General features: G+C 44.4%; 1 protein-coding gene across 6 annotated transcripts in view; it reads right to left on the bottom strand.

Moving 5' to 3' along the window:
- MYRF (myelin regulatory factor) overlaps window positions 1-25,548 on the bottom strand; it is a 127,761-nt gene that overhangs the window by 8,194 nt on the left and 94,019 nt on the right. For 5 of the 6 annotated variants that reach the window (XM_077321172.1, XM_077321176.1, XM_077321173.1 and 2 more), the window contains 13 exons: window positions 24,951-25,061; window positions 23,131-23,221; window positions 21,740-21,805; window positions 18,550-18,750; window positions 16,546-16,654; window positions 15,351-15,460; window positions 14,111-14,271; window positions 10,448-10,520; window positions 9,252-9,340; window positions 8,082-8,150; window positions 2,738-2,814; window positions 1,768-1,917; window positions 536-829 (listed from right to left, as the gene is read on the bottom strand). In XM_077321172.1, the coding sequence (XP_077177287.1) occupies window positions 536-829; window positions 1,768-1,917; window positions 2,738-2,814; window positions 8,082-8,150; window positions 9,252-9,340; window positions 10,448-10,520; window positions 14,111-14,271; window positions 15,351-15,460; window positions 16,546-16,654; window positions 18,550-18,750; window positions 21,740-21,805; window positions 23,131-23,221; window positions 24,951-25,061 (1,601 nt within the window). The remainder of the gene's footprint in view (window positions 1-535; window positions 830-1,767; window positions 1,918-2,737; window positions 2,815-8,081; window positions 8,151-9,251; window positions 9,341-10,447; window positions 10,521-14,110; window positions 14,272-15,350; window positions 15,461-16,545; window positions 16,655-18,549; window positions 18,751-21,739; window positions 21,806-23,130; window positions 23,222-24,950; window positions 25,062-25,548) is intronic. The other variant, XM_077321175.1, reaches the window with a different exon arrangement.

Genomic DNA, 25,548 nt, shown 5'->3' with positions numbered 1-25,548 from the left:
CTGGGATCACATGTTCATATTCTTGTGAGGTTTTCCTTTGGCCAGAGAAGAATGGATGGGCATCAACAACGTTTTGAACATAGCCTATGCTCTTTCCCATGCAACCAAGAGGAGATCAGATAACTCAAGGCTGCAGGAGAGGTCCAGAGTTTGGTTGTTGCTCAACAGCTCTCCCTCCCTCCCTCTGTGGGGGGGGGGCATCATCTCCCAGGACTTTAAATCAAGCCAAATGCAAGCTTGTACAGTACTATTTTGGTTAACATAGGGAAATTATCCCAAACCAGATTTTTTGTTTCTGTGAGCAATGTCATAGGAAGGAAAACTGGGAGCAGTTTAGAGTTCTGCTGAGGTTTAGATGTGGCTTCAGGAAAAAGTCCAGTGGTAATACTGGGGAGAATGGACACATCTGGAAGAAAAAAAGCAATAAGAAGAACTACAACAGAAGGTAGCTGGGCAAGGTCAGCAAGCCCATCAGAGAACCCATTGTTGGATAAAGATCTAAATAAGAAAGGGCACGGGAAGAAGGAATACTTGCCATCTTGGTTGGTGCTTCCTGTCCTGAGCTCCTCAGGGCCTTGTTGGCCGATGCTCCTCTGCTGCCGTGCTTGCCGTGGGGGGAAGCTGTTGTGAGTCAGAGGGAGGTTGGAGATGTATTTGGACTTGCTCTGAATGTGGGTGAAGGGGGAAGACGGACTGGCATTGGGGCCACCGAAGCCCCGCGATCTCTCAGACATCTTTGGCCATTTTGTATGGGAAGCTGCCTTGCCTGTGACTCCCCTGGATTTGGCCTTGATGTTGGTCACTGGCAGGAGAGACGCAAGGCTCTGGTCTGTAAGGGGGAAAGCAAACAAGAAATTAAGAAGCTGAAAAAACCACAAGCATCCAGGCGGCAGTGTATGTGAGTCTAAATATACTAGCGAGATAGTTGATCTTCATGGGCCTTTCTGTCCACTTCATGCATAAGATGCAGGTGACTCCTGCCTACAGTAGAAGAGCTCATACTAAAACCAAGTTGTCCAGAAGGCCATCAGTTCCTCGGTCTCTTTATTGCATCAGACTGATGTGGCTGCTGTGCTGGCATCCAAAAGCTCTTGGGTAAAGTGCTTGTTCTGAAAGCTTAGATCAGGGGTAGTCAAACTGCGGCCCTCCAGATGCCCATGGAGTACAATTCCCATGAGCCCCTGCCAGCAATGCTGGCTCATTGGATGCTGGCAGGGGCTCATGGGAATTGTAGTCCATGGACATCTGGAGGGCCGCAGTTTGACTACAGTTTGACTTGCTTTGGGCTGATCCTGTGTTGAGCAGGGGGTTGGACTAGATGGCCTGTATGGCCCCTTCCAATTCTATGATTCTATGATGGCTTAGATAGCTTGCTTTGAGACTATCACACACACATGACATCATTCTAATGTTCCACAATATTTAAGAAGCACTGGGAAAGGTGGTGCTGCTTCCACCCTTTGTCTTACCAGGGTCCCTCTGGGGAGAGAGGTATTTGAGAAGCTTTTAAAAACAAACAGGGCTGTAGCTGTGTTGATTTGAGACAGCAGAACCACTGGCATTTTTAGGACCAACAAGGTTTTATTCAAGGTATAAGCTTTTGTGTGTGCACACACTGAAAGTATGTGATGGAGTGTACATGCACATGAAAGGTTATGCCTTGAATAAAACTTTGTCAGTCTTAAAGGAGCCACTGGACTCAAGCGGGGTTCATTTGAATATCTAGACAGTTCACAACAACCATGTTTGGGGTTTAATGGTCATTACCTGTCCGATTGTTGGTGATAGTCTCTGAAACGGCAGCAGAAGACACATTGCTGGGAACAGAACAGCATGTAGAAAAGCAAGGGGGGGTAAGACACACTACTATGCTGTGGTCAGACAAGCCATAGAGAGAATCTGGCACATGCGTTGTGGCTGTAAGATAAAAGCATTGGTGTTGGGTAAGCTGAACAGCCAAGAACTGAAACAATAGTCCACAATCTCTGGCATGAAAAGCTTATTTCATACATTTACTTCACATCATGTTATTTATTTATATTTATTTATAATTTGATTTATATACTGCTGCTCCCAGCAAGCGGCTCATGGTGGTTCACAACATATATATAAAAACATCAGTACATAAAAACAACCATAAAACATCCTATAAACAAAACCCAGTGGAATACATCAAAATGGCAGTACAACTAGAACAAAATATTCCCAGCCTCCTGTGCAGTTGGCTCAATGGGATGCTTAGGGCTGATCCTGCATTGAGCAGGGGGTTGGACTAGATGGCCTGTATGGCCCCTTCCAACTCTATGCTTCTATGATTCTATGATTCTATGAACAGTTGGAGGTATAAAAAGAAAACAAGGGAGGATCCAACAGTGGTTCTATGTAGGTCTAATATCTAAAATCTAAGAACCGGGGTTTGTGTGTGTGTCTGAATTCCCCTGTACTTATCGCATACAACTTTTACAATCCCATACAACTTTTCCCCTTGGTATGTATCGTTTGAATCTGCTCTTGGAAGACGATGTCTCTGAAATTGGCCTTTTACCTGCTCATAGTGAGCAGAAGTTGCCCAGGCTGATTGATGCCAGGTTTCCTACATAACCTCTTCATAGACACGGACCACCTTCTCCTCCTCCTCCTCCTCCTCCCATTCATCAGCAGGGGGACTCATTGGCTTTAGATGGTCACCTTAGAGGCAGTGCACTTAGATACACCTTCTCAATTACTGCCTACCTACCGTGCTGTGGAGGGTGATTATCACCAGGTGCATCTGATGAGGAAGCAGTAGAAGTCTTATCAATATTCTGATTGGACCTAAAAATCCAAAAAAAACACCTGGGCATGACATTTTGAAATAAATAAAAACATAACATATGCAGCAACAGAAAATGATGGAATGGGCAGGAGACTGTGCATAGGATCAAGGGTGAAGCCAGAGAGAGTGAGCACATTGCAAACATGAAGATAAAGGCAGACAAGAGGCTGTGTTCCAGATCAACTTCAAAGTTTTGGTTTTGACCTTTAAGGCCACGTGCGGTCTGAGCCCAGTGTACCTAAGGGGCCGTCTTGACTCCCTATGCCCATAGTAAAGTGTTGCATTCTTTTAGTTTAAACAGACTGGTGGTTTCTGGCCCAAGAGAAGTATGCCTGGCCTTTTAGTCCTGGCCCTGATCTGATGGAATGAGCTTCTGGAAGAGCTAAGGGCGCTGTCACAGCTCTCACAGTTCTGCAGGGACTGTAAAATGGAGCTCTTCCACCAAGCATTTGGGTGAGGCTGGGTGGTGGAACATTGATGGGGTCCTTCTGAATGCCCTGCCATACGGTGGGAGGCGTGGTGGGTGCTATCCAATGAGCTGCAGGAAGGGAGAGGGGAGAGTTGGGTGGATGAGGGTTGTATTGTGATTATTTTATGCTATAATTTTATCTTGATGTAAAGTGACAACCTGGCTGACAGGAGTGGTGGTCAACAAATTCAATTATAAATAAAGATAGAAACATGTATTGCTCTCCTCCTTGGGGTAGTGGTTAGGAGTGCGGACTTCTAATCTGGCGAGCTGGATTTGATTCGGCACTCCCCCACTTGCAACCAACTGGGTGACCTTGGGCTCACCACAGCTGTTCTGACCGAGCAGTCATATCAGGGCTCTCTCAGCTTCACCTCCCTCACAGGGTGTCTGTTGTGGGGAGAGGAAAGGGAAGGTGCTTTGAGACTCCTTCGAGTAGAGATGATTGCTGATTCAGTGGCCTGGCATAAACCTGTTTGTCCAAGGGCTCCTTTGTCCCACACCTATGACTCGTGCTTGGCCGCTCTGCAGGAGATATCTCTTCCTCAACCTCAGCAGCTATACCTATTGAGACATGATGGTTCCCTTTCTGAGATCCATTAACTCCCTTGTCTAAACCTATTAACACCCATCTCTGGACCTGGCCAACATCCTGCTCCATGGAAAATTCCATCATGTGCTCACCTGGGCCACATCAAGTAGCCCCCTCCCAAAAAACATATATAAACAGTGGCTTCACAAAGCTACCTTGTGTGGTTCTGATCTGGGATCCATTCAGACTACCCATCACACCACTGGCTGGCTGTGTTGTATCTCTGCATCTACACTCTCCAGGACTGGTAAATATACTAACTGCAATTCTTTCCCACCTTTTATTTCCTATCCGTTTGACTGTTATTTTTTATTTTTATTTATTTATTATTGTATTTTTATACTTCCACTCCCAAAAACTGGCTCTTTGCAGTTTACAACAGTTTCCAAAAAATAACCCCAAAACAGTAAAACGATATAAAATACAAATAAAAAACACATAAAAGGTGGCGGCATTTAAAAAATTGCTCCCCATATTCCGGGCATCAGTCTTTATATGTACGTAGAGGCTGGGAGATGGAAACAGGCCCCGGGCACAATCCACCACCACAGCAGGGGGGGAGGGAGAGACTAAATCTAATACCCCAGGGTTCCCACCTGGCCTCAACCAGATGTCTGGTGGAAGAGCTCCATTTTGCAGTGTGCTAGACATATTTCTTTTTATTATTTTACTATAACTATCTGTTTCACGCCATAAACATTGGCAAACTATCTATTTCATTATATTACCACCTCTCGCTAAGCAAATTCCCCACTGCTGAATATACACATGTCTTGTGACAAGTGTGTTCCTGGCTTTTGGCCCCATGTTGGTAAGTGTAACCTTGCTACATTGTGGTGCAGTATGTTAGCAGATCTGGGGAAGGGGGAATAGTATGTAACATGAGCAGGCAGTGTGATGCAGCAGTAAAAAAGGCAAATGCCATTTTGGACTGTATCAACAGGGGCATCACATCAAAATCACAAGATGTCATAGTCCCATTGTATACGGCACTGGTCAGACCACACCTGGATTACTGTGTGGAGTTCTGGAGGCCTCACTTCAAGGAGGACGTAGATAAAATTGAAAGGGTACAGAGGAGAGCAATGAAGATGATCTGGGGCCAAGGGACCAAGCCCTATGAAGATAGGTTGAGGGACTTGGGAATGTTCAGCCTGGAGAAAAGGAGGTTGAGAGGGGACATGATAGCCCTCTTTAAGTATTTGAAAGGTTGTCACTTGGAGGAGGGCAGGATGCTGTTTCTGTTGGCTGCAGAGGAAAGGACGCGCAGTAATGGGTTTAAACTACAACGCAGAGTGGTAAGGCAGCTGTCTGAAAGCTTTGCCCATGAGGCTGGGAGTTCAATCCCAGCAGCCAGCTCAAGGTTGACTCAGCCTTCCATCCTTCCGAGGTCGGTAACATGAGTACCCAGCTTGCTGGGGGGTAAATGGTAATGACTGGGGAAGGCACTGGCAAACCACCCCGTATTGAGTCTGAAAACGCTAGAGGGCATCACCCCAAAGGTCGGACATGACTCGGTGCTTGCACAGGGGATACCTTTACCTTTACAACGATATAGGCTAGATATCAGGATAACATTTTTCACAGTCAGAGTAGTTCAGCAGTGAAATAGGCTGCCTAAGGAGGTGGTGAGCTCCCCCTCACTGGCAGTCTTCAAGCAAAGGTTGGATACACACTTTTCTTGGATGCTTTAGGATGGTTAGGGCTGATCCTGCATTGAGCAGGGGGTGGACTAGATGGCCTGTATGGCCCCTTCCAACTCTATGATTCGAATCCCTTCTCACCAGATGCAGTAGCTCTGAAAACCAAATCTGCCAGGGCCAAAATGGGGCAGTCTGTACAATCTGCTAGCATCCTTCCTATAACCCTGCTCAGCAGAAGAAAGGGAACCAGGGAACCTAGAATGCATTCCCCATGAAGTTGAACTGCTTACCTTTCTGGCCTGGGCTGTGGCAAAGAGAGCCACCTGTGAATACTCTCATATGTCAAAAATGTGCCTGATATATTTTCCTGTATGAACCACTTGAAGTTGGTTGTCTCCCCCTGTGTTAAACCTGTCTACCCCTGTGTCTAGTGATCCTGCTATATGAATTGCCGGGGAATTGCTTGAAGACTGAAAGCTACTTCCCGTGCAGCGATTGCTTCTTGGCAAAGGTTCTGGGAGCTCATGCCTCCCTGCTTGTTGAAGTAAAACATTGCTGTGATGTTGTCTGTTTGAGTTGTCTGCAAGAATATCTGAGAAAGAGGTAAGGGCAAATGTGACTGCATGAAACTCCAAAACATTAATATGGGTTTGTTTGTTTTTTAGTCAAAGGCCATTTTTACTGGATTCACAGACCCTAACAATGCATCCATGATTAACATGACTTGGGGAACCTAGAAATCAAAACAGGTCCCCAAAAATGTTTGAATCCTGCAGCTATCAATGTAGAAACCTAACTACCACTCTGGGTATTGAAAACAGCACCTTGGAGGTTGTCTATTTGGGGTGTACTTTCTGACAAATCAGAGTTGTATGTCTGGCATACACAGTATAGTAAAAGATACTACAACAGTAGCAGAAGCCATAAGCCCTATCAAATGTTGGATAGCTCTTGCTAACTGCTAGTATTTCCTGGTACAGCCCAGCACCATAGCTTTGATGCTCCTGGCTCTGTTAAGAGTCAAAAAGGACTTATGTGAACCACCATAAGCCAGTTATACAGATATGGAGAAATAGTGCAATTTTGTGTATGCAAAAATGTAGCTCACAGCAATGCACCTGGTAAAAACATCTGGGAACCTTGCCAAAAATGTAAACATTTTCTTTGCAAATGATGAATTGAAATGTGGAAAGAAGCAACTTTTAAATTCAAAACTGCAAACCATATTCCTTGAATAAGGAACTCAATGACAGGAGGAAGGGAAACCATTCTGAACTTCAACACTTAAAAAAAATAATTTTCTAAGGTCCAAAATAGGCTTGAAACCACCAGCCCTCTTTTCAATTTGAAAAAATCAGAATGTTATCCACCCAGGACCTCCTCTACCGCCCCCTTCACTAGAAGCTATTTGTGATAAAGCACACTTAACAACTAGGCTATTAAATCTCTTAATTTCCATCACCATCCAACTGGCTTCACTCAGATCAGACTTCTATGTCCTGCTTTGACTTCAGGATGTCCATTTAACCCTTGATTTTGAATCTTCACAGTTTGCATGCCCTCTTTGTTTCAGAGAAGAGATATCAAAATGTAGACAGGAGAAGATAACATAGGTACAATAAACAACAGTTCAGTAAGGATGCAATATTTAATGTCAACAATATACTGAAAAAGAAACATCATACCACAGACAGAGAGCAAATGGGATGCCAGGAACCCTGTGCCGAAAAAATGCCAGGAAACATGCAGAAGACACAGCAAAAGAACTACAAGACAACATGAAGACAGTGGGGGAGGGTGCATGGAAAACAGATAAACAGAGGAAAATTGGGATGAGTAAAGAGAACAGTCAGAAGATTGAGAAAAAGCAATAAATGCAACAGAAATAAAACAAGAGAAGACACTGGGGGAAGATAGTTTTCTTAGTTATTTGGTAATGAATATTCCAACAATGGTCCAAAGTGTCTAAAACTTGTAAGCACAACAGTACATAAAAGAAGGAAGTTTGGAACATTATTCTCAGAGCTTCCAGCCACCACCAACTGTGAACCAGCCAGCTTTCTGGAAATCAGCGAATGGATACATATATGGACACATGCCCATAAGAAGGGGAGGTAAGGACTGGGTCAGCTGCTGGGGCTGCAATGTCCTACCTAGACAGTTCCCTAGCAGCCACCTCTTCCCACCCTCAATGCTCAGTTTTCCTTATTTCTTTGATCTCTGGAAATAGCATGATTTGTACACACTTATGCACCCACAACATTTTTCTGAACACCACATATCAAGCATGACATTTAGATTAAAAAGCCTTAAAAAGCCTTATGGCAGCTATTTGAAAGTGACTAAGGTGTGTTCTCTTTGAGACAAAGGCCAAAAGACTGCAATTTGTATTAGAGATTTCCAAAGGAATCTCTCTCTCTCTTGATAGCATATTTGATCTCCATGCACCATGTCATATCTTTGCAGAAAGTCCTCTTGCGAGTGCAGGAATACTACCAAGGAGACCAAAAAAGCCATTATCACTGTCTGAAGTATGTGACTGAAGGAGAAGAGGCTACATACCCTTCAATATCCACAAGGTCCTCCTCACTGCGGTAGCTTAGCACATAAAGAGTAGACATCGACACCACACTGTGGAAAGTGGGCAAAAAAAAAGAAGTATTGAGAAGGATAGGTCTTCAGCATTTCAGAAAAAAAGAAGTTTTCTACACATAGCAGAATATAAAAGTCTATGAATGAGGCCATGAGGGTCAAAGCAGATGAGGTGCTGGGAAAGTCATGCCTGCATGTGCCTTTTTTCCCTTTTAAAGAAGAAGAACTGGTTTTCTGAACCCCACTTTTTACTACCCATAGAAGTTTCAAAGCAGCTCACAATCACCTTCCCTCCCTCTCTCCACAATAGCCACCCTGTGAGGTAGGTGGAGCTGAGAGAACTGTAACTGGGCCAAGGTCACCCTGCTAGTTGCATGTGGAGGAGTGGGGAATCAAACCCAGTTCACCAGATTAGAAGCTGCCACTCTTAACCACGAAACCAAGCTGGCTCTCTAAAGAATGTTTGGATGTCCCAAATCAGAAAAGCAGCAACGGGAAGCACAGCTAGTTAAATTCCCCCTTCCCTGATACAGGGTGTCTGTATGCTTCAGACTGCAGACTACGATTTATGTTGAGACACAATGTAGAGGAGAGGATCGGACAGTACTCAAATACAGCAACATTCTCAGGGCTCGGCTTCACGAAATGCTGATGTGAATAGCAACTGTAATGTGCCAGGGCCCTGCGAACCCTTTAATCGGCTCTGGTGCTACGGGTCCCAGGCATCCTTAAGCCACTCCTGCCTCAAACCCTTCCCCCTCCCCCGACCATGGAACAAATGTAAAAGGGAAATGTTGGGCCCTTTAAACTGCCCAATATCCACATGGCCAAACCATGCCTGAATCACGATTTGGCCAAGGCTGATTCAGAGAGTTTAATTTAAGGGGAAGTGTGATTTGGACTGGATTTGTCCAAAATGTGTCCAGCCCCACATTGTTTTGGGTCCTTTTTGGACTATCCAAAACAAACTGCACATGCCTACTAGTTACATCCTGATTTTGCAGTCCATACTCTGCTCCAACCAGATACCCATTTGACTTTAGATCAGAAGACCCACTCCTGCTCTGTTCTATGAGCCACCTGGACAACAGTCACCTCCTGGGTGTGAGAATGCAACCGGCCAAACATGCCAACCCTCACCTGAACGCCATGATGATCACTAGGGCAATGATGGTGCCCTGAAGGAAACGCTGGCTGATACAAGCCTGGTCTGTGACAACAGAAGGGGACTGCAGGGGAGGGAAAGAAGAACACCATCAGACACATTCTTTGATTGGTCATCTTTAAGCACAGCATGCTGTAGCAACCTTTGTCTTCCCAGACTGGCTCTTAACGTTAGCCTACCCTCCATACGAAAAAACAGAGGCCTGACTAGAAAAGAAGAAGACGATGAAGAGGATGAAAAACAGCTGTTTTTTTAATACCCTGCTTTTCACTACCCAAGAGTCCCAAAGTCGCTTACAAACACCTTTGCTTTCCTCTCCCCTGTGAGGCTGAGAGAGTTGGCTGCATGTGGAGGAGTGGGGGATCAAACCTGGCTCTCCAGATTAGAAACCACCACTCTTAACCACTACACCAAGCTGGCTCTCAGCATTGCTATTACATTTAATAGCACTACTGCTGGCCACCGAGTAGCTATTAAGATGACAGCGAAGGCCAAAACAGGCACAATAATGGAAATAAGCGATTGGTACATGTATTTTCCCTCTCAACAGTGCTATTAGCACCCTTGGAGTGAGAATCTCAATCAGAGAAGCAGGCCTATTTCTTGCCCAGATCAATTTGTCTATCTAATTAGCTGTCCTCCACGGATGCTTTGAAGTTAAACAGAAGTGGCGGCACTCAGACATTGGAAGATCTCATCATAGATCTCCTGCTTCATATCTTTGAGTTGGTTAAAGGCTTGTAGGAACTGGCCTAGGAGAAGCGTACAAAAGTGGCATTAGACAGAAGATGCAGAAAACTATTGGACAAAACAGGAGTACAAGAGTCAATATGGTCCCCAGGATGTAGTTCAGATCAAGGAAAGTAACGCATGAAAAATGGTTCTCAGTCTACAGAGACTTAAATATCACGTGAGTACTGACACCAGGTGCTAACACAGCCCCAGCAACAGAATTTCACCTAAGGAATTCCAGTTAAAAATTGCCATTTTGTCAGCTCTTATCATCAGCATCACCACTACCACCACCACCAACATCAGAATCTAAAACCCAACAGTCAAAATCAGCAGCTGCATTTCTTGCCTGGTGCCAGAACAACTCCAGAAATCTTATGTGCCTGATGCACGAAAGCAAGGAGGGCAACTTGTTAATCATCTTACAAAGACATCTTACCTTGCTGGCCATTTTGGGGGGCCTCTTTTTGTGAGGCACACTTCCTGCACGGCTGAACTGACTCCCTGCTTGACTGCAACAAAAAAAAGAAAAGGTAAGGTGCTTCCCAAACCAGGACTCCTCTCATATAGTTTCACTTCCATTCTGCCTCTCACTGTCTTATCCCTAACCTTCAGTTGCCCAGTGTTTTATCACTGCCTCCTACCAGAACAGTGACCAAGGTATTAATGTCTTGGGGGTTTTCGTTAAAAAAAATTATACAATTCTACCACAAAGGTATAAAAGGTAAAGGTATCCCCTGTGCAAGCACCGGGTCATGTCTGACCCTTGGGGTGACGCCCTCTAGCGTTTTCTTGGCAGACTCAATACGGGGTGGTTTGCCAGTGCCTTCCCCAGTCATTGCCGTTTAGCCCCCAGCAAGCTGGATACTCATTTTACCGACCTTGGGAGGATGGAAGGCTGAGTCAACCTTGAGCCAGCTGCTGGAATCAAACTCCCGGCCTCATGGGCAGAGCTTCAGACTGTATGTCTGCTGCCTTACCACTCTGCGCCACAAGAGGCTCTCTCCACAAAGGTATATGAACCCCAAATTTATCTCTCTCTTTCTCTCTTCTGCTTGTTAGTGCTTGTCTTCAAGGTCTGGGTTGTTTCTTCATTGAGGAAAAATAAGAAAATGGTTGCTACATGAAGGAGAATAACAGACTTGAACACACATGAGCACACGAGGCTGTCCTATACTGAATCAGACCTTTGGCCCACCATTTTCAGTGTTGCCTACTGGTAGAGTCTCGCCCCCTGCATGGTCTTCTTAACTGGAGATTGAACTTGGGCAGGTGCTCTACCACTGGGCCATGGCTCCTTCCTTTAACTTAATTCTAGGCTGATCACTCAACACTTCTCTAACCATGTTGTGTGTGTGTGTGTGTGTGTGGAACACTCACATATAAACAGTAATACATCATTAGGGTTACTGAAAGATATCATCTCAGAATGTATAAAAATGCTGATTATCTCCACCTCCAGTACTACATGTTATTAGCACTCCTAGGGATTTTGGCTAGTGCTTTAAGTTTTCAGGCTAAAAGTTTCCTAAAGGTAATTAACTTGTATCCAATAAGAATTGTAAGCCCACAGGAGGTTCACCTGGCCTCAACCAGGGCCAGGGCTTTTTCGGTCCTGGCCCCAACTTGGTGGATTGAGCTCCCGGAAGAGCTGAGGGCCCTGCAGGAGCTTTCACAGTTCCATGGGGTCTGTAAAACAGAGCTCTTCCACAGGGTCTTTGGTTGAGATCAGGGCGTGGGAGATCAAGGGGCCCCTCTACAATTCCATACTTTATACCGAACCAAGATTTAGAGCTAGATCGACTGACACTTGTGGAGAGTTCCTTCTCCCTGAGGTGCTGGGGGGGGGGTCAGAGTGGGGGGTAGGTCTATTTTTATTTTCTCACTATTGGGGTATTATTTTAATATGGATGGATTATTGGATTTTTAATGGTATGTATTGGGTTTTTTTATTGCTACTGTAACCCACTGTGGGATATTTATTGAGAGCAGCAGGTAATAAATCCAATGGAGCTAACAGAATGGGCTATTCCTGCCTCCCTCTACTGGGGTAGCTCCCCCAGGCTCCCAAAATGCTGTCCAGAGGCTCAGGGAATCCCAAGGCTAGTACTGGGCACAATGTGGGAGCGTACAACAGAAGTGAAGCCTCAGCAGCAATCAAACACTCCCACATCACAGCTTGTATATCGTTGATCTTCATGCTGGCTGATCAATGTATTTGTATGAATAATTGCTAATTTATATTGATTGATTGATTTAGATTTTTATACCGTCCTTCCATATAGCTCTGGGCAGTTTAAAAAGTCATAGGGTATCTTACATAGAACATCATAACAAATATAACAATCATAACATATCAACTAGAACAATATTTCAATAGGAATGGTAACTTTGACAGAGCCCTGAGATACATGGTGGTGAGAGGACCAGCGGATGTTGTTGGGTCAGTCAGCATCAAGCAAATGCCTGGTGGAGGAGCTCCCTTTTACAGGCCCTGAAAAATTGTGGGAGTTCCAGAAAGGCCCTGATCTCTTCAGGGAGCTCATTCTACCAGGTGGGGCCCAGGACAGAGAAGGCTCTGGCCCTTGTTGAGGACCGACGTGCTTGTTTGGGGCCAGGGATCACCAGCCAGTTGGAGATGGCAGAACGAAAGGCAGAGAGATGGTCTCTCAGGTACACTGAGCCCAGACTATGTATGGCGTTGAAGGTAAGAACCAAAACCTTAAGCCTAATCCGGAATTCAACTGGGAGCCAGCTGAGTTGTTGAAGTATAGGCCGGATGTGGGATCTCCATGGTGTATTAATGAGAATCCTGGCCACAGCGTTTTATATCCGTTGTAGTTTCCAGATCAGGGATAAGGGTAGGTCTGCTTACAGCAAGTTGCAGAAGTCTAGTTTGGAGGTGACCATCACATGGATCACTGTGGCTAGGTGTTCTGGGGCCAAGTAGGGTACCATTAGCTTGGCTTGGCAAAGGTGGTAAAATGCCAGCTGCACTACCTTTGTGACCTGGGCTTCCACTGAAAGTGAAGCATCCAGGATCACGCCCAGGTTTCTGGCGGAGTGATTCGCTGAGAGCTGCACACCATCCAGTATGGGCAAACATGCTTCCTCACATGGTCCCTTCCTACCCAGCCATAGGACCTCCATATTTGCAGGGTTGACCTTCAGACAAGTCTGCTTGAGCCATTTTGTCACTGCTTCCAGGCAGCTGGCTAATACCTCTGGGGGAGAGTCAGGGCAGTCATCCATCAGGAGGAAAAGCTGGGTGTCATCTGCATATTGATGGCAACCCAGCCCAAACCTCCGCACCAGCTGGACAAGAGGGCACATGAATATATTAAATAGGATAGGAGAGAGGGCTGCTCCTTATGGGACTTCACATGTGAGCTGGCGCTGATTAGATACTCTCTCTCCTTTTGCTACGCTCTGTCCACGACCCTGGAGAAAGATCAGCCATTTGAGGGCTGTACCATATCCTGGTGTCGGCAAAGTGATGAGCTAAATGCTCATGACTGACTGTGTCAAACGCTGCTGACAGGCCTAATAGTACTAGCAGTGCTGACCTGCCTCAATCCAGCTGGTGGTGGAGGTGCCGTCTGTACCCCATGGCTAGCCCAGAAACCTGACTGAATGGGTCAACAGTCAAGATGTAGCATTGCCTGGACTGGATTTTTAAGCTGGCACTTATAGATGCAGATTTAGACAGAGGTTCATATTTGGGTCAATTCAGACACATGGCTGGGTTCTGTATCCTGTCATGGGAGTGAAGGAATGAGAGGGTACTCTCCACTCCTCTGTGCTTGCAATGTCATGTGCCATATGATGCCTTAAAAAAAAAACAGTGGGGGGAAAAAGCCGACAGTCCTGCATCACACTACATAATGAGTGTGGTAGAAGGGGATTAATGCCTGCCTGTTCTTCCATCAAGGGAACAAGATTCCCACCTCAGATAAACATCTGGGCCAGCCCCCATCTGCTCAGCGCTCTGCTTGCTTTTCTAGTGGTGACTGAGGTTTAAGTATCTCAGCAGCTCCTAACCTCTTACTTCTTGAGAGACACAGGAGTAAAATGAAGCAACTCGTCTGAACACCCCATGTACCTGAATGCACCAGAGCTCACAGTTGATTTCATGCTGTCCAGTCGTTTAAGTTTGGCAAGTTTATGACTCCACCTCTCCAGCTCATCAATCCGTGTCTCTAGGTTGTCGGTCAGTTTGCAAAGCTCCTTCACAGCTCCTACATTTTCCATGAAAATGCGTTCCTGTCAGGGACAAAATAAAGACTCTCTTTCATTTTCTCTTTTGAAATACTCAAGTACTCACACAACGTACCAAACCTTTTCCACTTTCATTTGATGTTTGTGTGATTCTTGAACAATAGGTCATGAAGAAAAGCAAAAATTAACATTCACAGGAATTGCTTACATTTTTCAATGCAGCAAGTTGATTTTCCCATCCAGACATGTTTCTTCAAAACTCCCTACCAAGTATAAGTCATGCAGCAACATCTTGATGTGTGAACCCTTTGCTTACCATATTACAAAAATAGCACAGATATTGAAGAAGAAGAAAGGTTGGTTCTTATATGCTACTTTTTCTCTACCCGAAGGAGTCTCCAAGTGGCTTACAATTGCCTTTCCTTCCTCTTCCCACAACATAAACCCTTTGAGGTAGGTAAGGCTGAGATAGCTCTGAGAGAAGCTGCTCTGTGAAAACAGCTTCTAACAAGACTGTGACTAGCCCAAGGTCACCCAGCTGGCTGTATGTGGAGGAGTGGGGAATCAAACCCAGCTGACCAGATTAGAAGTCACTGCTCTTCTAAGTAAAAACAGGGCATGGCACAAGCATCCTCGGAGAAGGTTGCTCAGCCACAAATGAGTTCCCCATCATGTTTATATTTGTAAAACAGGAAACTTCAGTTGGATGTATGAGGTGAATTGATAATAAAAACTGAAGTAACTTTGTAATCACACTAAATCCAGATAATATGTGTTTTTGCATTTCAACAAGTTCAAAATTGCTATTCAAAAACATGCTGAGTCAGTTTTTGAGTTCCAGCTGATTTCACCCTTTTATATAATATTGAAGCAACTAATACCAAAGTGCTTCCATATCAAGCCTGTGCATGTGGCCATTGAAATTATCAGAAACAGTGGACCAAATGAAAATCAGCAAGACGGTGCCTGACATTGAGAACAACAGTTTCAAATGTGTGATTTTTATATTAGGTTAAGAACAGTCATCTACTTACAACTCTGAAAAGCATGACCAAAGACTCTGCTATCATCATCATTCCTTTTTATGTCTTGTTATGGTTACGTCACAGTTTTCTCTTACTTACCTTATTTACTACTAGGAAATTCTCAATAGTCTTCCCACTGGAAAAGACTATGTCTCCTGTATCTTTCACTGCTTCTGGGAGAATTTCCTGCACCTCTTGAGCAATGACACCTACACAGAAATGGTAAACCACAATATGTGAGTGCTACCTGACCCCAGAACGTGTTTCTAGGCAGTTTCAAAAGTTTTAAGGAGCGAGGGCTGAGTAGAGATGTGCATAGAAGTAGGAGCGGGTGTAGTTTACGTACGTCTTGTTTTTCCTCACTTTTTCCTCACTCCTGCACCATTATCCAGTTATCCAGTCCCAAAACTGACAGTGCTCTCCACACATGATTCAAGTGAACAGTTTGCTTTATTTCAGATTTTAGTTTCAATACTACCATATTGGTTTGTTTGGTTTTTAATGCTCCCACTTGGAAATGTATTCCAACAAAGTGCAGGAGAACACCTTTATGACTGACAAAGGACCAGTCAATCAGCACTATGCAGATCCAGCTTTCTCACAAAGCTGACAAACATCCTCCCCCGATCCAGTTCTGGGAACAGGGAGATACAGCTGCTACAAATGAAAAAAACAGAGCAACTGACTACAAAACCAATATATATTTACCAGAGGCAGCATTGTCAACAATACATTTGGTGCCAAAGCAAATCCATGTAGCAATGTCTGGTGTTACAACAGTGTGTAGAAAACACACTCCTGTCCGAATCCTGCAGGCACGTGTACACAGTAGGGGAACACTTGTGTACCTTCGGCAATCCCATTTGGTAAATGTGAGTGAAGGTTGATTATCATGATTTATCAGGAGTTAATGACACAAGTTTGAGAAAGACCTAAGTGTTCTTCAAAACTCTTGCAGAATGTGAGATTTTTACTGATCTAGCTATACATCATTCCTAATATGGGTAATATCCAGACTACATGCATGTACCATGCACGAATGCTTCAATAGGTCTGGAGTTATTATTGTTTTGAAGGTCATGAAGAACCCAGAAACGGGACAGAAGAAGTAGGTGGTGTTATGGATCTGGTGAAGCCAAGAGGGATGCTGACACTGCTTGACTGAAGTTCCATGTTTCTAAGCCCACTGAACTCAATGGCACTCAAAGAGTGTTAACTCTGCTTAGGAATGAAGTGCGAAGACTTGAGCAGTCTCAGAACTGGATGGAACCTGTGGTCAGCACAGAGATTGTACCTGTCTCAGACGTGTTCTCAAGGCCGGCAGTGGCAGCAAACTCTGGCTTGTAGTTGTAGTGCACCAGCCGCATACGGGAGATCCTCTTCAGCTGTTCTGTGGTGTCTACCTGAACCATAAGAGTAACCGGTGAAAAATCTTTATAAGTGAGTCTACAGTTTTCAAATGTCTAACCCTACCGCTACACCAATAGGAAATGAGTAATTATTTATTTGTTTGTTTGTTTATTTATTTATTTGATTTCTATACCGCCCTTCCATATGGCTCACGGCGGTTTACATACAGCATGGGGGATACATGGAACGAATTAGTACATAACATAAACAAATACTACAACAACATCAATCCAATAACGCAATTTCAGTGACATAAACAATATAACAGGAACGGAACCCAGCCAAGGCCCCCGAGAGGACAGACTGGTTCAGGCCATGGAGGGATGTCTGAGGGGGGACCTGTTGACGGTCTCAGCCAATTTGGGATTACAATCCCAGGAACACTAGGCAAGGAACCATACAGAGCATTTAGCTCTGTACTTCTGCTAGCTATACTCTGGGCTAAACTGCTGGTCTGGTTAGGGGAGCAGCAGCATGATCAGTCCTGACATCTCAGTAAGAAACCGATTTCCCAAGAGTTCAGATTCAGCTTAAATACGCCCTTATGCGATGGAGTCTTGATATCATCAGTAAAATCTGCATACATTTATTTACTTCATTTCCACCTTGCCTTTCTCCCTAGTGGGGACCAAAAGCAGTGCCAACCATTCTCCTCTCTTTTATCCTCACAACTCTGTAAGGTTGGTTAGGTTGAAGGTGTATGACTGGCCCAAGATCACCCAGGAAGTTTCAGTGGCACAGTGAGGGTTCTCACCTGCACTTCCCAGGTCCTAGTCTGGTTCTCTAATGATGACACCACACTCGCTTACAGGTACAGAATTATAAGCCTTACTTATAATTCCATCTTTGTCCGAATTATGCACATTGCATGCTGACTGGCTGTTAGCAGTGATAAACTCAGGGATTTACACCTAGCTTGGATTTACACCATGAGCAGAGAGGGCATTTTAATTTATGCAAATAAGTTAATATTGACATAATATTTATAAAGTCAGGTTTGTAGCCGTAGTGGTCTGAATCAGCACAACAAAGTCTGAGTCCAGTAGCACCTTTAAGACCAACACAATTTTATTTCAGTTGTATAATATTTTGTGTGCACACACACTTTTTGAGATCCATGTATTTGCAGAGGCACTCCTGAATGATCCTCTCCTCTCACCCCTGTCTAAAAGCCAAGGTGAGGTATACATGATTCTTCTCTGTTATGCTCATCCTGCAATTGCTGCTGTTGTTAACAATAAAAAAGTTATTGACTATTACTTCAAGAAAGTTCTGCAATTGCAATGTTTCCCTTTCAGAGACAAGAAACTGCTGATGCCAATAGCATCTTGTCCATGAAACACTTTTTTATAGGAAGGTTATTTTGTGGAAGGAACAAGCTCTTCACAGAAGAATAGTCTATGCACAAATAAAGGATGATGTCATGTGGAAACAAGATTAAAAAACCATACGAGCCTGGTGGCAGAAGTGTGGACGCTCCTTAAGCCACCCTGTTGTTTATTAGGCGATCATCTGGGCCTCTCTTTTGTGGTATCATCCCCCTTTCTTTGTGTATTAGACTGCAAGGCTGAGGGCAAGGATAATTCATTTTAACTTTTATGCAGTGCTTAGCTTAAGATCTCCAAAACAATAAGCAACTGATGTAAGGTTTGCTAGAAACTGTTCTACCATTTAATCCACATTTTGGGCTCCTACATTTTTTGGGTTCCTGAAATGCTCTAAGCAGAAACTCTGCCTGCCCATATGCTAGTCTGACCTTTCTCCATGATGTTCTCATCAGCCTAGTGTGAGAAGCACCCACATTGAAGGGAAGTATGCTGTTTGCATAAGAATGTCCACACAAGGCTGAAGAAATTCCTAAGAACTTCCGAGGCTGATGAACTCTTACCTCTTGGATGTCATCTTTTACTCGGAGGTCTGATGGATGCATGAGGGACCCCATGACTTTCACATTACCATGAACAACCAAAGCTTCATCAGGGCGATCTGTATTGATACCCACTCGTCCGTGGTGAAACACAGTGTCCGGAAGCTGAGCACGCTGCCAGAGTACATCACTGTCACTCTCAAACTGACCTGGGTTGGAAGCCTGCAAAAAAATAAATAAAGGCCCCAAAAAGAGTCTTAAAAGGATTCCTTTTTTTTTTGCAAAGTTTATGGTTCTCATCATGGATGAGAACACAGACTTCTTTGTCCATGTTAGGGGACAGCTTCTGTGTCGGACTCCACTTCAAAAGCTCATAAGTGCTGCATAAACATGTAATGGACTTTGAATGGTTAATGCGACACAGAGCCAGAGAGTCTTGAGTGACAGGCTGCTTCAAGGAATTTGATTGGTTAGTGTTAGTTGAACAGTAAGACTGTGGAAAGTTTAACTCTAACTGGGGAGAGTTTGACTCTAACTGAAAACAGTTCATACTGACTAAACACTGGAAAGGTGGCAAGGAGGAACAGGTGGATCAGTGAAGACCCGCATTTGGGCCAGGCAAATGGATAGATCTAGCTAAATTCCCTGCTCAGTTAAAAGGAAAGCAGCTCTAGCTCTAGAGAGTGGAGTGATCCCTGGTTTGTTTAGATAAGGGATTTTGGTGCTTGAAAGTGCATCCCTGCCTTGTGAAACCTGAAGAGTCATTTAAGAAAGAGAACTGGAGTGTTGAAGAAACACTGAAACCAAACCCTCTCATCTCAAAGTCTCTAAGACTGTGTGAAAAGCTTTAAAACTCTCAATTGCTGGACATTTGTTTGTGAAAATATTACATTACCTCAGAGTTCTTATTGATTGACCATAGACATCTTACCCCTGATTTCACCTGACCTTTCCCCCTCTATGTTGAATAAAATATTTAGTTTATTTTTTAATGTTATAGAACCTCTTTTCTGTCATTTCAGAAGTTTTAGAGGGTGATCTTGTCTCTTCTTTCAAGTTTCTGAACTAAGACAGCATAAAATACAATGAAGTGAAAGGGTGGGACAGCCACATATCTAGCAAAAAGGAAGAAAAATTGGAGAGAATATCCTGCACCTGAGTGAGGGAAAGGGCTAGGTAGTCATACCTCCAAACCTTACTTTGCCATACAACTCTACTTAGTGAAAAAGTAATGCTGTTTAATGTCTGATCTATTGTCTCATCTAAGTGACTCATGGCTTCAAGTTACCCCATATTTACAGACCCAGTGAGATAAGCATTCCTTTGTAGCTCAAAACATAAATCTTATGTTGCAAGAAACCTCTTTCAGTGGGAAAATACTCTCAGTGAACTAAGGCAGAAATGGGCCCAGCTGCATGGCATTGCCACTTCAACTTCATTGCCACTTCTTCATCCTTGGAGTCTGGGAAAGAAGAACACTGCCACTTACACTTGCCACCTCTCCAGTCTGCATTGCCCCCAGGAAATGCCTAGGGACCACCACAGTTTTCGTGGCTGAGCACAGGCAGGGAAGCAGAATCTGCAGCACTCATTCCTTGCACACCAACCAATGTTGGGCTTAAAGCTCCTGGCTTGGCTGGGCTTGCAGAGCAAAGACAGACATCTGGTAGGCCAGAACACATCAGCAGTGAACTGCAATAAGGCAGTGCAGGCAGCTTGTGTGTGTGTCACAAGTTGTGTAGGTTGTTCTACAAATACTTTCTCAACATTGTAGTCAGGTTCTTAGTTCTATACAGCGGAAAACACAAGAAAGAGTAAAAACACTGCCATCTGGAGGTGGCTGAGCTAATTGTTAGGATTGCATAAATGTGTATGTGTGAATGTGAGGGGGAGGTGGGTAAAAGAGATTGGCCATTCCCAGTGACCAAAATATAAAGCTTCCTCCTCGCTTGGTCCCAAGTTTAGCCCCACCAGTGCTGGCACTGGTTACCCCATGAACTCCGTCTCCAACTCACCTGTTCTCTTAAAACAATCCCATCCATCCTTCCCTGTGGATCCGGATGCCTGGAGCTCTGGACCACTTACATGTGACCTCCAATGCACTGAGAGCTGGGACAGCCTAGCTGCTAACAGACTGATCCTGCAGATTAGGGTCACCCCTACCACAAACTCACTGGCGGTGTAATTCTAAGTGTTCCTTTTAAACTCACTGAAGTCAATGGGCTTAAAACGCCGTAGGCACCCTTTAGGCAAGCAGCTCCTGTCGTCCTTCCTCTCTTCAGTATGGAGACATCGCCTACCTTAGAGGGCTGTTGTATAGATTACAACACAAAAATTGTTTGAACTCTCAGAAGTGTTGTTGTTACTCTCATATCTTTCTGTGTGGTCTTTCTTTTAAAATCCTTTAAAAAAATCTGCCAGGTTCTTAAAGCCGTTAGTGCTGGGGCCCCCAACACTGCTGGGATCCACTTTCCTGGCACCCACCAAGTGCTTTAGAAAGTGGGTGGGGCCAATTGGGGCTTTTGCCCTGCAATACCTTTGATTAGCCATTGGAAACTTGATTGGCTGTGCAAATGTTTACAAATATTGCTTTGGCAGCAGCTGCTGCCACAGAAAAAGGATCTTTAGTGTGTCACTAAAATGTGCACCCACCACACTATGTCAGAATCTGAAAGGTGTCTGCAGACTCAAAAAGTCTGGGGACCCCTGCTTTAGTATAACCTTATTTATTAAAAGTAGGATGTGTCACATTCACCCTTAGGTTTTGTAGCTTTTTCTGTCCACCCTCAGTCTGTCTTGAATTCCCACCATCTATGTGTAGACACTACGCTCTTTGGGGCAGCGTTGTCTCTTTTGTTAATGAAACTCTGTACATGGACCTACATAAATATCACCAGCAATAACAATAACAGCAACAGCAAAGCATCATGGAACATCTGTGTGGCACTGCTGATGACACAGTGCAGATTCATTCCATGGTCTCTCTGGTGTTTACACCATCTTCCCTATGGATTAGGCACATCAGCTGTGTATCTGATATGCAACCAAACCATGAATTTGATCTAGTGCAGACACATCTTTGGGCTCACTGACAAAGCCCCACCTAAGCTTCTTCAGAGTCTTTTCCAACCTGTCCACCACTCCCAAAGGCTTCACAACACAGCCCCCCCACCTTCACCCCGGAGACTGCATAGTTTAGCATGCTACTTACTTGTCTGCAGACTCCGGGGTCCCCGTCTGCCCTCTGTTTGTGTTTTAACCCCGAACCGGCCCGTTGCTAGAGGAAACGGACACAGCACTTAAAAAGGCAGCAGGGCGCAGACAGCCAACCACAATGTCACAGCCTAGAATCCTCCCAGTGTGGTGTAGTGGTTATGAACAACAGCCTCTGAACTAGAGAACCGGGTTTGATTCCCTGCTTCTCCATATGCAGCCAGCTGGGCAAGTCACGGTTCTCAGAGCTCTCTCAGCCCCACCTACCTCACAGGGTATCCATTGTAGGGAGCGGAACGAAAGGCCATTGTAAGTCGCTTTGAGATTCCTTCAGGCAGTGAAAAGTAAGGTATAAAAACCAACTCTTCTTCTTCTTCCCTATTGGCTAGGAATCACTGCCAGTGCAGGGATCACAGATGACCTCTTCACACTCTGTTCCTCAAAGTCATGCCATCCAAACTCCAAGAAGGTGATCAGTTTGGTTGCTTGCTCTGAAACTGGACTAGCTGGATCAATTTTAGGCAGAACTGATGTGCTGGAATTTATAGCAATACACATTTGAGAAGTAGCACCCAATAACCCACTCCCATTGACTCCCTCAGTCAGTCACAGTGTTGTCATAAGTCCTGTCTTCACCTTCCAACAGGGCCTTCCCAAGAACCATAAGGTGTGTCTGCACAAGTACAATCCTGTGGTTGGATATCAGCATGGTGCTGGCAAGCACCTGACCCAAGAAACCTCTCTGTGACTTATGCTGGTGGGGAATGGCTGCCTGTTGATGTGCTTCTAAACAAGAGCATCTGGACAGCAGAAGAGTATTGTCATTGATATTAATAACATCTGCACAATGTCACCACCGTGATACACCATTCCTGCTGGCAACCCTTTTGTCTGTGCAGCAAAGCTGTGGACACTGTGATGCATTTCACAACTCCCAGCATGGTTTCCCCTCCCCAAGGATTAGTTTTTATCCCTGCCCAATATCCCTGTGGTAGGAACCAGTAAACCAGGGGTGGCCAAACAGTGGCTCTCCAGATGTCCATGGGCTACAATTAACATGAGCCCCTGCCAAGGGCTCATGGTAATTGTAGTCCATGGACATCCAGAGAGTCACCATTTGGCCACTCTTGCAGTAAACCAGAATATATATTTTCTGGTTATTGTTTGCAAAAAGGGTTCTTCTGCTTAGAAGGAAGACTAAGGATTCAGAAGAATGGAAGGAAGAATGGAATAAGATAGGAATGAATGTGGGCAGGGAAAAAGGACAGCAGGATGTGCTGAGGAATAAGGGCAATTTGGCAACAGTGAGAAGGAGCCAAGGAACCCCCCAATACAGGGAAGAGAAATGCAGTGTGAGGAAAACAGTGAAAGATGGAGAGAGGCACTTACTCTAACAATGATGCGCTCAGAGATGTGAGCAGCCAGAGTGTAGTTTTGGTTCTGTGAATGAGCTTGCAAGGCGACAACCAACATGAAGTATCTGAAAATGTCACAAAACAGGATGGAGACCAACATGACTCAAGTATTTCACTGGGTACCCAAACGCAACTTAATAAGCACAGTGTTTGTAAAATAAATTTTCTAGTAAGAAAAATTTGAAACATGACATGATGTAACACACATATATAAGCTATGCTCTGATGGAAAGCCTGGTGCACATGCTAAGTACAGAGAGCCAGCAAGGGTAGTGGTTTGAGGGTCAGACTAGGGTTCGGGAGCCCTTGGTTCAAATCCCATTGCCATGAAAACTTGTGGGATAACTGTGGGTCAGTCATATTTTCTCAGCCTAACCTACTTCACAGAGTTGTTGTCATGATAAAATGAAGGACAGGCGCCAAACAACCAACTCAACATGTTTTAATTACACTAAAAGCAACCATTTAAAATTTATGTATTTAAAAAATCGTAATATGCATAAGAACTGCAAAGCACAACTGAAATGGGCAACATATTCACACCAACCATTCATTTTTAATTAGAGCACCATCTTTATCAGATTTTCAAAGTGGACCAACTTGCACAGAAAGCAGTCCTTTGAGCTGGCCCTTAGCATTGATGGGGAGGGGCTTCTCCATTTGGAAATCCAGAAACCCCACCTTATTAGATCATAAGTGATCAATGGGGCTGAGAGAGCAAAGAAGAAGTGGTAATTAAGCAGCAACTTTAGAATTAATAGACTTAGAAGGATCTAACTCTGCCTAACATGGCACTGTTGTGCCTTTTATGCACTGGCGTTTTCCTTCGCTTTCACCATGCATTCCTGCTAGGGAGTGTTTTGTTCTGCTTTTTACCCCACTTTCATGGCATATATGCATCAGGCTTTCTTTTTCATTCTGCATGAATTTTACTGCCTTCAGTGCTCAGGTTGTATTCTGTTCACTGTTTTTCTATGTTTAAAAGTGCTTATGCAGCAATTTCCCCCTTTCTTGGTTCCCAAGCCAATTAATTCAACTGCATAAAGGTTCCATCAGAATTCTCCCTGCCCTTTTCTCACCCCAAATGCTGGCAGGGGCTCATGGGAATTGTAGTCCATGGACATCTGGAGGATCACAGGTTGACTACCCCTGCCCTAGTCCTCCATTGTCTACACTGAGATCATTCCTTCCATTCTGTACCTTCCACGCTCCCCTCCATTGGTGTACCATCACCATTATTGTTCCAGTTTTCCATTCTCCCCACCCCAAAAAAATCAGGTTACTAGGTTTAGTGAAAAGGCATGTGGATCACTAAACTAGAATCACTAAGAGAGAAAGACAGTATTGGGAAAGAAATCTAAAAATATTTAAAAATTCATTACTCAGCTGAGAAATTTACTGACTAAAAATTGTCCTGGACTTTTATCGTAAGATTACTGCTGTTGTTGGTGAACAGTGGTCAGTCAGACTCAAGTTCCTCCACCAGTATAGATGGCTTGTGTTTTTCTGAGCCTGTGCCTCAAGTTTTTTCTTCCCTTTCCCTTCTACTGTCTCTGTACCAAGAAATTTATGCAAGAAATGAAGTGCTGTTTTTTAACAAAGTGTATATATTATCCAATGCAGTATGTAAAAAGCATTTAAGTATGTAAAAAGCATTAAATCTGATGAGGACACAGAAACTTTACACTAGCAATAGTACTGCTTCAGTGCAAAAAAGTTAACATTTAACTGCTACAAGCAAGCATGAGTTCAGTTCCAGGCTGGGGAGAGGGTGACGACTTCATTGGTCCCTACCTCTGATCAGGATTGGGCTTGCCCTTCTTCCGCATGTTATTGGCCGTGGTCTCGCTGAAATGCAGTCGCCCTACAGTGACCTTCGTAACCTGCTCTGGAGGCAAGTTGACCCTGCAGGGGGGCAAATAGGTAGAAGTGAAAATCTGCATCTGTCATTATGAAAGTAACCAAGATGGATGACATCTAGGGACCCTCAGCACTCCATCACGGAGAGGGAATGAGCACTGCCCTAAAAAGATCTAATGGCAGAGAGTGCTGAGCATTTCTAAGGGCCCCATGAAATCAATAGAACTTAATCCCAATTTCATAAAGCCAGAGAGAGATTGCAGCTGTGATATCCCCATGCAATACACTTAATGTGCAGTCATTTCTGTTTTCAGCTGTTAGTGCATGGAGGTAAGGTTTCTGCAAGGAAACCTACAATATAGTCTGTACATATATAATTGTCCTCTCCTGATGTGATGCACATGTGAAGAAATCACACCTTCAGGCTGATGCACGGGAGCTGTCATGTCCAAACTGCTTTTGCTTGTACTTATCTTTTTCTGGATCACACACAAAGGGGTGTGCATTCGAAAAGGGGGAGGAACAGAAAAGC

Source organism: Paroedura picta, chromosome 2 (genome assembly GCF_049243985.1).
Source record: "Paroedura picta isolate Pp20150507F chromosome 2, Ppicta_v3.0, whole genome shotgun sequence".
Taxonomy (NCBI): Eukaryota; Metazoa; Chordata; class Lepidosauria; order Squamata; family Gekkonidae; genus Paroedura; species Paroedura picta.
The sequence above is the reverse complement of the archived record's forward strand: the minus strand, read 5'-3'. Positions and strand labels throughout refer to the sequence as shown.